Below are 12,831 nucleotides of genomic sequence, written 5' to 3'. Positions count from 1 at the left end.
TTTGGCAGCTGAAGACACTGTTGGAAAAAACATTGCCGCTTGGTCAGAAACATTGTATATAAAACACTCTGCCCCAGGGTGGGGAAGAAATATACGAAAGTTCAAGCACTGCCTCATGAGGATGATGCCACTGTACATTCTGCTTTTACCCCAGTCTTTCCCCAGGGATCTGAGATTCTGAGAGTCCAGTAGGCACAGAGCCAGGCATGTGTCAGGTGATGGTCATGTTCTGAAAGGGTGATGGGTCCCATAGGTATATCTGGTCCTGCACAGCTGGGACAGGAACTCTCATTCCTTAACAATAGTTGCAGTGAAGAGAAAACCGTTTCCCAGGTGCAGAGGCAGGGCAGAGAGGAGGTAGTGGGGGGCAGGCTCCGCTTCCCAGGATGTGCTGGAACCTGAGCTCCAAGCACACATCTGGGCAGGTCTGGTCTCCCTGCGAGGACCCTCAGGTAAGCTCCATCCTAAGAAGCCTGTAGCTGTGCAGGGAGGATTAGAATTTTGACAAGCTCTTTCTTGTGACATTAACTGTTTCTCAGGAAGCTGTAAGCATAGTTTTATGTTATATTTATAGAAAAAGTTTTGATGATTTTAGGGAAATAGAATATGTGACAATGATTGATTTGTAGAGGCATGAAAATCATTAAGTATAAATTGTATCAGGAATGCTATTTAAAGACCAAATATTATGAATCTTCTATTTTTAGGTTATATAGTTAGGAACATATGCTGAAAACCCAAGTGTGTGTGATACAAAGATAGCATTTTATGTAACAGAGCCATATTTTATAAGAAATTTAATATAGGAGCAGAGACCTGTTCACTGATGTCACATGAGACGGAGGGAAAAAAGTGAAGCACTTGGAGCTGCTCCTAGAGAGATCAAGCTATCCCACCTCCTCATCCTTCCCCTAAGGGCATAGGCTCAACATGACAGTGGGTTGGGAAGATTTTCCTGAATATTTTCATAAATGTGAGTTAAGTTGAGGGAAACCTCAGACATGAAGTTTTATTCACACTTTCAGGCATATTCACACAATTCATATAACATTGTAAATAATATAGGTATGTATGTGTTTAAACATACATTTAGTAACAAAAATCCTGTCCTGAGTTTGAATCTTAGATTCATCCTAGCACTGCTTACATGTTATGCAGTTACATGTTGTGGAGCAAGAAGAGGTAATCCCCACGCAAGTCTAGGCAATTCCTCCCAGCCCCTCTCTGCACCTGCACCTGGAGATGGCCACTGGGCGCCCCCTAGTGGTCTCAAGCACCCTGGGTCGACCAGCCCCTCCTGAGCCCTCAGGGGAGGTTTCTGTCTGGGCTCACCCTGACTTCCTCTCACTGTGTCTCTCGCACAGTAATACACGGCCGTGTCTTCAGGACTCAGGCTGCTGAGCTTTAAATAAACTTCATTCTTGGAGTTGTCCTTGGTGATGGTGACTCGGGACTTAAGGGTTGGGTTATAGTATGTGCTTCCACCACTGTTTATTGCACCAACCCACTCCAGCCCCTTTCCTGGAGCCTGGCGGATCCAGCCCATAGCATTGCTGGATAAAGATAATCCAGAGGCAGAGCAGGTGAGGGACAGGGTCTCCGAGGGCTTCACCAGGCCAGGTCCCGACTCCTTCAGCTGCACCTGGGACAGGACACCTGAGGACAAGGAGAAACACAGTGAGTCATGTGCTCAGTTACATGAACCCAATTACCTTGATGTCTGAATCCCGAGACACTCACATCTGGGAGCTGCCACCAGAAAAAGGAAGAACCACAAGGATTTCATGTTCTTGGGGATGATGTCTCTGACTCCCAGAAAATACTTTTCCAGAAAACAAAGAAGCCTGAATTTAAGTAATTGTGCCCTAACTTTCATATGGTTACCTAGGTGGTGATTTGCATGTGGGTGGTATCTTTCTATGTAAAGATGAAAGGGGAAGAGAAGGACATTTTCTCTGGTGTTTCCCTGAGAGAGTTAAGCTAGTGTTTCCTCATCTTCTCCTAGGGCCTCTCATTCTTTGAGACCAGGCTCCTCTTCCTCCACACAAGAAATCTGCTGAATGAGCTGATCAGGAAGCCAGATCTTTTCAGGGATCATGGATGGCTTTGGAAATGGTTCAATGAGACTCTATTTCAAGTGATGTATTTACATAGCAAATAACCTCCATAAGTCAAAGACCTCCTAAATTTGTGGAAACATGTTCTGGTACATTAAGTTCCTGTTATAAAATCCATGAGTCATTCCAAAATGTTTGGAAGCAATGAAATGTAAGAAGGAGTGTGAATTATGAGTCAATGGGTGCATTCATTTGTCTGTGAATTGTAACGACTTTCAGCAAATCACTAAGGTGTACATATTGGCAACTGAAACAGCTTCATTCCAGTGCACATACAAAGTTATTTTGTGGTTTAATTTGGTACTGTAAGCCTATGAATTACATTTATTTTTGAAATGGGGTAGAAATTTCTGCTTAAATGGATAATCTAAGTGTGCAAATCACACACAGCACCATAATCTTGTCATTTGATTTTTCAAACTACATGTCAGTAAGAAAACTACATTGAACTCTGTCAGTGAGGGAAAGTTTTTAATATCTCAAACCCTCCTAAGGGTTAAAATAGAGACAGTTAATGGAAGATCAGAGGATTATATACAGGAATGGAGTCTTCATCTACCAACTCAGGTTTAGTAGAAGTGTCCAGTTTTGACACTTTGGATTATGGAATTTGGATTCAGTGAAATTTTTACACTCCCTCCTATGAAGTAATATGCATGATCCTTGGTAATCAACTCACACAATGGATGGTTTAAAGAAGGGTTGAGCTTACAATGGCCTGAAGGAAGCAGGCCCCCTTGAATACTAACCTGAGTGCTGCTCCCATGAGACCCTGCATCACTGGATCCTGGAATTATATCTGACACACTGTAAGTTAGTTCAGGTGGAGATCACAGGACATCTCCTTCCCCACCTTGCAGGGTGAATCTCAATATGTGACCTTGCTCCTCTGTGCTTCAGCTGAAAAGAAGTAAGTTGGGAATTTCAGGAGTAACATTAGTGTGAACTTCATGCATTTCTAGTCATGTTAGATGTTATTTCACTGTCATTACTATTATCTCCCTTGATACTAGAATGGGCTTCTGTAGACCCTTATCTCTGACCATGAATTTAGAAGTGTCACCTGCTCTCTTCTTGTCCTTGACTTCTCACACCTGTGTGACAGTGGCAGGTCACCTCTCCTCCCAGAGCCTGTACATTGATCGTGGTTGGAGACTTTAAGAAAAGAAATCACAAAATCATGTGTTCACCAAACAAACAAACAAAAAAAAACACAGTGCCCCTGGGTAATAATCATTTAGCTTGAATTATGTTTTGCTGATGTATAGTGGTTTTACTTTCCTCATGTTTGTATTCTCGAGATATCTTGGAAACCCAGTTAAAAATATGTAAGAATCACATTCATAGCTAGTAAATTTTCATTGTGTTGGTACATACAAACATGGGGATAATTAAGTTTATGTTATCACAGATGTTTTACTAGCAATGTAGCTATCCATTTCAAAGGTGGAATAATGGTATCAATATTCTTCCAAACAGCTTCATTTTCTTCTTGACCTCTGATTTTAATAACACAGAATAAGTCAAATTACTACACTTAGGTGAACTGAATCATATCAGTTCATATATTAGAATTATCAGCCTAACTGATGTAATCTCATGTACTCCATCATGGATCTGTGTCTCTGTGGCCTTGTGACATGCTTCTAGTCAAAGAGGCTGGAGAGATTGTCTCTTGGGGCATTTCTAGGCCTCTAGAAGGACATGTCACAAGAAAGGCTCCTGAGCCTTGCAAAACCATCATCATATCTTCATGTAGAACTTTCTGTGGTGTCACCATGTCCAGAAATGATGCGCATCAACTAATGGATGAAACTGACATGCCATATATTTCATAGCATAAAATTATGAACAGTAAATACCCAAAGTGTAGGCCAATTGGATTCAACAACAAGGTGGGCATCACATCTCCACTTCTTATTAATTAGATCATAAATTTATTCATTGTTTAGGCAGTCTGTGTTCTTTTCTTCAATTAATGCTGTAAGATTCATAATGAATAAGAATTTTGATATAATTAAACAGATTTTAAAATCAAATCTCTGAATGAGCATATTGTCAGCATAAGACAAGAAGGAGACATGGGTAAACCATAAGATTTTACTGAGAATGGAAGTCCATTTCTTGTGGATCTCAAGGCTGGAGATTATTTAGAGGCAGATTTGACCTGCTCTAAGATTACATAGATTAGAAGCAGAAAGCATGTTTCTATTTGTGTAAGAGCAGGAATGGGGTGTATATTGCTAAAATGGTGATAAACAGGTGAGGTTGTCACCCATTCAAACTTGGAGAATAAGGGAAATGGGATGTACATCACATTAATGAGCATACTGTTTAATTGGAGAAACTGACATTCATTGAGGAGTAGGAGTATGGGAGTACTTCACTAATGTAGGGAAACATGAGTTAGACATCAGGGTCTGAAATCCCTAGGGAAGATGGATTATGGAAAATATATCACTAACATGGAGACAAATGTGTAGGGCAGCAGGGCCAGTCATCCTTGGGAAAGTGGAATAATGGGAGCTGCAGCAGAGTCAGGAGGAGAAATGCATGAGAGGGGCCAACTGGATATGCCTGGGGAACATGGGGTGTAGAAGGTACATCACCAACAAGTGACAAGTGGGGAGGTAGTGAGGCAAGGTCAGCAAGGCTCAAACTGGGCACTGAAGTGACCAAAGGCAATGGCACAATTTGGGGATGATTGAGAAAATTAGGAACCAACTTGTCAGTTATCACATCATCATGGTATACTGAGAGAGAAGTGGTAAGATAAAAAGTAGAAACCCACAGAGGTTATATCTGCATAAGACAGTACAGAAAGTGACACTAGACTATAAGATGTTGAGTAATCATATTGGTGCATTACTGAGGATAAATGAGGAAAACAACTCTTCCACTTCCATCTGTAACATGGTGAAGGGGATCATAATTACCTTGCCACAAGCTGTACTGACAATAATTTGTGGAGTTAGAAAGGAATCTGAGTATAGAGGTGAATGTATGCGAAGTTTGACAAACTTTGGAACAGTTTCCAGAAAGTTCAAATAAATTTAATTGTGAAAGTGCCAAGGTATCAGCTTGGGGGAAATGAAAAACAGAGCAGTGTGATAGAGAGATGGGAGGTCAAAAAGACTTTCTTGGCATATTATATTGGCTCAGAAGTTTTCCCGGAGAATAGGACCTTGGCAGTGGAATCATGTGTGATAAGTTTTCTCAGTGCTGAAAATACATGTTATTCCAATGATACTTGTTCTCACTGTCCATTTAACAATTGTCCTATGCTTGGAAGTTAATGACAATTGCAGGTATAAGAGATACCTGGGGTAAGGAGGTAGAAGCAATGATGTCACCCAGAATTGAAATAAATCCTGATCTCTCCCTGGAGACATGAACTGTGTTGTCAGCATGGATATCACAGTAGTGGAATCTTCATGTGATGCATCACCTACCTTGAGAACCAAGATGAGGCTCACACATCAGTATATAATGAGTATGTCAATTTTCCTATCTTTTCTTACAAACTGAGAAATGAGGAGAGTCTTGCTTTGTGTAAGGAGATCTGAGCTCCTAGTGAGCTAAGCAGGGCCCTGAGTGCCTGCTGCTGTCTATCATCTTTTAGAAATTACCAAAAAGTGGCTTGAAAATATCATTCATATGATACTGTGCATATGGTCATGGGGATTAGGCAATGGTGGATCCAGTGGTCAGTACAGAGGATGGCAGTTTTTTTCTACCTATTTATGGCAGTTTGAATGCTTGGCTTCCCAGGATGTGCTGGAATGTGAGATCAAAGTACACATCTGAGTATGTCTGGCTTCCACTGAGGACCCTTGGGTAAGCTCTGCCTAGGAAGCCTATGGTTATGTAAGGAATATGAGGAATAAGAAAAAAGTATTTCTGCTGACCTAGCCTCTTCAAATAAAATTATAGTGGTGCCCATGATATATTATGGAAAAAGATTTGATGATTTTAGAGAGAAATAATGTGTGACAAATGACTGGCACAGGCATGAAAAATTTAATGAAATGAATTTAGTAAATATCAATTGTATCAGGAATGTCAATTAGGTTTAAAAATAATACAATCTGAATTTGTTTCTTTATATATATCTTTTATTATATATGTAAAACCTGTGTGTCAGACGCAATGTTGACTTTTTATGTAATAGAGTCATAATAGATAAGGACATTAGTGTAGGAGCTGAGACCTGGTCTCTGGTGCAACATGAGAGGGAGGGAGGAAACTGAGGCCCTTGGAAGCTGCTCCTAGGGAGGGTCAGGGTTTCCCACCTCCTCATTCTTCCCATGAGGACATGGGGCTCCTCAAGAGGATTGGGGGGATTATTTCCCTGAGCAATCTCAAAATATGTGAGTTATATTGTGGGGAATACTTTCACAGTGATGGCAACTACAAATTTTATTCACATTTTCTTTCATATAAAGAAGAGTAGAAAAAATGACCAGATTTCACACAAAATTTTATGTAATATGTGTGCATCTTTGTATTAAACTATTCATTTAGCAACAATAAAAACATAAACCTGTTCTGAGTTTGACTTTTGGATACATCACAGCACTTCATAGAAAAGGTGCAAAGGCAGTTCTCTGGGAGTTACATGTACTGAAGAAAGAAGAGGGAACCACAGGCAAGGCCAGGAAACCCCACCCAGCCCCTCTCTGCACCTGCCCCTGGGGATGGCCCCTGAGCAACTGCTGGTTGTCCAGAGCAACCCCTGCAGCCCAGACCCTCCTGTGCCCTTAGGGGATGTTTGTGTCTGGGCTCATCCTGACTTCCCCTCACAGTGTCTTTTTCACAGTAATATGTGGCCATGCCCTTGGGCATCATGTTGCTCAGCTTTTAATAAACTTTGTTCTTAGAGGTGTCCCTGGTGATGCTGAGCTGTGACTGAAATGTTGGGTTATAGTTTGTGCTTCCACTACTAGTTATCCTGCCAACACACTCCAGCCACTTTCCTGGAACCTGGCAGATCCAGCTCAAGTAATTGCTGGATAAAGAGAATCCTGAGAGAGAGCAGGTGAGGGAGAGCATCTGTGAAGTCTTCACCAGGCCAGGTACAGACTGAACACCTGAGTACAAGAACCAGTATGTCGTGTGTTCAGAGGCATCATCCCCATTACCTTCATGTCTGAATCCTGAGACACTCATATCTGGGAGCTGCCATGAGAAAGAGGAAGAACCGTGAGGTTTTTATGTTCTTATGGGTGATTTCTTTGACATTCAGAAAACATTTTTTTCCAGAACCAGAAGAAGCCTGAGTTTAAGTCAATGTGTCCTGTCATTTCATCAGATCACAGAGGTGGTCATTTGCATGTACTTGGTATCTTTCTGTGTAAAGATGAAAGGGGGAGGGAAGGTGATTTTCACTGGTGCAGCCCTGTGAGAGTTCAGCTGGTGTTGCCTCATCCTCTCCCAGTTTCCCTCTTTCTCTAAGCCCAGGTTCATATTCCACAACACATAAATTATGCTGCATGTGCTGATCAGGAAGCCAGATCTTGTCCCAGATCATAGATGGCTTTGGAATAGGTTCAATGTGCCTCTTTCTCGGGGATGTATTTACATATCAATTTCCCACCACAAGTCCAGGCCCACCTAAAATTGTGGAAAAACATATTGATACATCACTTTACTTTTTCCAAAGTACATTATCTACTCCAAAATTTTGAGGCAACAGCTAAAGTTTGTAAAAAGGGTGAATTCTGAGACAACTGAGTATATTCATTTTTCTGTTAATAGAAGCAGCTTTCAGTAAATCACTAACTCGGAATAATATACTGTCAACTGAAACAGCTTCATTCTAATGCACCTTCAAGGTTAACTGTGGGTTTTAATTTGATAAAATAAGCCTATCAATAAGTTTATTTTTGAAATGGGGTAGACATTAATGCTTAGATTGCTAGTCAATCAGTTTTGTGCAAATCATGCACAGCATCCTAATCCATTTCTTTTCTTATTCAAATTGTATATCAGTAAGAAAACTATATGTAGAACTCTGTCAGAGTGAGAACTTTTAGGAATTAATTTAGGAATTAAACCTCCTCAGGGTTAAAACAGAGATAGCTAGTGGAAGGAGATCAACCACCTATATGCAGGAAACTGGTGTTATGTACCAGGTTCCAGTATTAACTCTTATGATTATGGAATTTGAATTCAGTGAAATTTTTACACTCCTTCAGGTGAACTAATATGCAAGAACCTTGGAAATAGAGTTATACTATGGATGGTTTTCAGAGGGTTTTGGCATCCCATGGTGAGAGAGTAAGGGTCTTTTGAAAAATCACCTGAGGGCTGCCCCTGTGAGACCCTGTGCCACTGAACCCTGGGAATGTATCTGAGATACTGTAAGTTATTCCAGGTGAGATCACAGCAAAGCTCCATCCCATCCTTACTGTGTCACCCTGAATATGTGACCACAGCCCTCTGTGCTTCAAGTTGAAAAGAAGTATATTGGTAACTTCAATAGTAATTTTGTGTGAAATTCATAGGATTCCAGTCATGTTAGATGTTACTGTCACTGTCATTATTATTGTTATCTCCTTTGAAACTACAATGAGCTTGTGTGAGCCCTTGTCTCTGACCATGAATTTGCAAGTATCACCTGCTTTCTTCTTGCATCTGACTTATCACACCTGTGTGGCAGGAGAAGGTCAACCAAACAGCCTCATGGTGAAAACCTGTTGACTGTCAGCATTGACTGATTTTTGTTGGAATATTTTTGAAAAAAAAATGAAAACATGAACACCTTCACTGTACATACAGTGCTTAGGATGTGATAAAAATCTAGTGAATCTGCAGTCCAAGGCACCAATAGGTTTAGGGGCATCAAGTTCTAATTTAGTTCTAGTGGAGGATCCATTTATTTAGGGAGTTTCTCTGTCATTTTAGAAAGGGTATTCTGGGCTCCCAGATACACATTCCCAAGAGAAACACCAGTTTTTCTTCTGGAATCATGGGGCTGCAAGGGATATCCTGGTGCCTTACGGATGGGACTTGTGACTGGAGACATTGGGCTTTATTCAAAACTGCCTCTCAGGTCAATGCAGATGCCAGTCAAGGGATCTGGGTCCTAGTTCCTGATTCCTTGGGTTCACATTGGATTGTTTGCTCCCTTTCTTTTTCACATTTTAACTTTATTACAAGATGTTATCTCATAGTGCTTAAATTAAGTATAGGAATAATAAAAATAAAAGCATATGATTTTCTTCTAATATGCACTGCCATGGAAAACAACTTCATGATTTTTTGGTTTGTTGTAAGGGGCTTCCACACACAAGTAGGAATTTGGACATGTTGCTACCAAAATGTTAGCATTTGTGTAAAGCTTACTCTTCATTTAAGCATAATACAACCTTCTTCACTCATGGATCTGATCTGGACTTTTTGGTGGATCTGACTGACTGAAGCTAATTTCTTTCTTCATCACACTTTCCAAAGTCCTTCAAGGTTAGAGTGGTTTTGAGTGCCATTGGAGGGACCCAGACTAGTACTACCATAAATGTTTCACCTCTATCCCCTCCTCAACAGTCCCAAAGCAACCCAACAATCAACTTTTACTTCTTATGGAGATTGACTATCAGCATTAGAGAGCTGAAAATATCATCAGATTTACTTGGGTGTATAATTCTAACTAGTGTAATGTCTTAGATTCATACTCTTTCTAAGCAAAACACTACAGCTTGGTGGCACAGAAAAGAGGAACCTATTGTTTCAAGACCAGGAGGCTAGATGTCCTGGAGAAAACTAGGCACATGTCCATATGTAGTGGACCCTGGACCATTTTTCATGACCCATAATGCCTAAGCAGCTCCCTCCCTAACTAGGTTTTGAACGTTTTTGTTTCTCTTTTCTCTGAAATTACCACTTACAAACCCCATAAATAAAATCATTTTTAACAGTTTCAGTCATACCAGCCTTAATGAGCTTTTACTGTATATACATGCACAGTTAAAAGACAGTTAATCTAGGAGAAAACTTTGACTAATTATAACAATAAAAACACAAGCACTGAAACTGCCACTTACTAACCCTCTGGAATAGCCCCTCTCTTACAACTTGTTAAAACTTTCCATTCTTTCTTCCAAGAATGACAAGAGCCTTATCTAACCAAAGGACAAGATGTTGCTGTCTTCTTTCCCCACAGAATTAACTGAAACTCGTGGAACATATAGGGAAAGGAACTGACCTGAACTTAGGATGACCACAGGTCATAAGATACACTGTGAGAGAAATCAAAGTGCAGAAACAACAGGAAGAAAGAACACCAGACATGAAAAACAGGAAGAGGTCTGACCACAATAATTTCCATCATCATCACAAACCAATCCCTCAATATTTCCAAAGTGATCAATCAGTAAAAACAACAAACTTGCAAACCAAAATTTTAGTGAGGACAGTGTCATTGATAATAAACACCTTGAAATCCTTAATTTGAAAGTTTACTAACAATCCCCAATGTGCCAATACACCTAAAATCTACATCCAGAGCCCCCCCCTGTGTTTAGTACAATAATCATCCCTCATTTTCCCAGCTGAAGAGGAGAGATATGAGGAAGGTATTGTCTTCCTGTCTTCAAGAGGCTAGCCCTTGCAAAATAAAGTATTTCTCATCTCAAAATCTCAGTATCTACTGAATGGATCTGTGTGCATCAGGCAAGGACTCACTTTTTTTTAATTATAGCTTTATTGGGATATATTCACATACCCTACAATAATCCACAGTATACAATCAATTGTAAACAGTGACATCATATAGTTCTGCATTCAGCACCAGAATCATTTATTTTTATTTTTAATTGTGAACTTTAATCTATGTACCTAACAGTGATCACTTTCAAAATAGGTATCAATTTTTGAACACTTTCCTTAGTCCAAAAAAAAGTAAAAAAGAATACCTAAAATATTCCATCTCCACATCCCAACCTATTTTCCTTTTACGTTTTCCCTATATTTCTATTCATCTGTCTGTACAGTGGATAAAGGTAGTGTGAGCCACAAGGTTTTCACAATCATACAGTCACAATGTGTAAGTTTTACACTTACATACTCATCAAGAACAAGGCTACTGGGTTGCATTTCAGCCGCTTCAGGTGTTTCCCTCTGGCCATTTCAACACACTAAAAACTGTAAAGGGATATCTATATTGCATATAAGAATAACCTCCAGGGTGACCTCTCAACTCAATTTGAAATCTCTCAGCCACTGAAACTTTATTTTGTTTCATTTCTCTTCCATCGTTTGATCATGGAGATTTTCTCAATCCCACAATACCAGGTCTAGGCTCATCCTTGGGAGACAGGACTGTGTTGCCAGTGGGATTTACAACCCTGGGATACTGGCTTAAACTCTTCTTTGTAGGAACAAGCTTCTTAAGGGAATGCCCCGAGATTGAGGACTTGGCCTACTAAATTGGTAGTCCTCAATGTGAAAATATCAGTAACAACCCTGGTGGGGAAGTCCAATATTTTGACATTTTTCCCCAGTTCTTCAGGAGATCACTGCAAATACATTTTTATTCTCTGCCCAGAGTAATTAGGGATGTATCACTATTTTACACTATCCTATACAAACCTACTAGATCTCACTTCCTATTCAAAATTCCATGTAATTATGGTGTGTAAATAAACTGTATGATTTACATTATTTAGCATGCTACAGAAAATATAGATCCTACACCAAATAAATGTCTCTTCCCTTGGTCTCACACAGAATTTAAAGTTTTAAACACAATCCATATCATTCTTTAAACTGCCACCTGATTTGCCTTAAGAGTACTCACTTTTGAGCCACTGCAAATACTCCCTGAGAAAAATCATGTCAAACCATGTTCCATGCATCTCCCCTGGCTTCTGGTGTCAGCTGGCCACACTAGACCCTCTTTGGCTTTTAACTGCATAACTCCAATCCGTGGCTCCTTCTTCACATAGCCATCTCCCCTCTGAGTCTCTGTTTATTCTTCTTGGAAGAACACTCATCATTGGATTAAAGCCCATCTGCATCTTATATTAACTAATTACATCTGCAAAGACTCTTTTCCCAAATAAGGTCACATTCTTAGATTCTAGAAGGAAATGAATAGGGGACAATAGTATATATATTTTTTTTTAATAATTCAATTTTATTGAGATATATTCACATACCATGCAGCCATACAAAGCATACAATCAATTGTTCACAGTACTATTATATAGTTGTGCATTCATCACCAAAATTAACTTTTGAACATTTGCATTACCACATGCACAAAAGTAACAAGAATAAAAATTAAAGTGAAAAAGAACAATTAAAGTAAAAAAGAACATTGGGTGCTTTTATCTTTTTTTTTTTTTTTTTTTTTTTTTTTTTTTGCCCTGGTTTTTCTACTCATCCATCCATACACTGGACAAAGGGGACTATGGTCCATATGGCTTTCCCAATCACATTGTCAGCCCTCATAAGCTACCTTGTTATACAATCGTGTTCAACATTCAAGGGTTCTGGGTTGTAGTTTGATAGTTTCAGGTATTTACTGCTAGCTATTCCAATTCATTAGAACCTAAAAACGTTATCTATATTGTGCATGAGAATGCCCACCAGAGTGACCTCTCGGCTCCTTTTGGAATTTCTCAGCCACTGAAACTGAGCACCATTTTTAACATGAGAGAAAAAGTTTTGGAGTAGCATTTTGATTTACAGAAATTATATAGGGGGACAATAG

At 39.7% G+C, this 12,831-nt stretch overlaps 1 gene segment (V, D, J or C); it reads right to left on the bottom strand.

Annotated features, from left to right (window-relative positions):
• Window positions 1-288: 288 nt before the first annotated feature.
• LOC119515980 lies at window positions 289-1,858 on the bottom strand. The segment is given in 3 exon segments: window positions 289-479; window positions 1,231-1,656; window positions 1,741-1,858. Coding segments are annotated over 3 exon segments (663 nt in total).
• Between the last annotated feature and the right edge of the window lie 10,973 nt (window positions 1,859-12,831).

Source organism: Choloepus didactylus, chromosome 19 (genome assembly GCF_015220235.1).
Source record: "Choloepus didactylus isolate mChoDid1 chromosome 19, mChoDid1.pri, whole genome shotgun sequence".
Classification (NCBI taxonomy): domain Eukaryota; kingdom Metazoa; phylum Chordata; class Mammalia; order Pilosa; family Megalonychidae; genus Choloepus; species Choloepus didactylus.
Note: the sequence above shows the minus strand (reverse complement) of the source record. Positions and strands in the feature narration are given on the sequence as shown.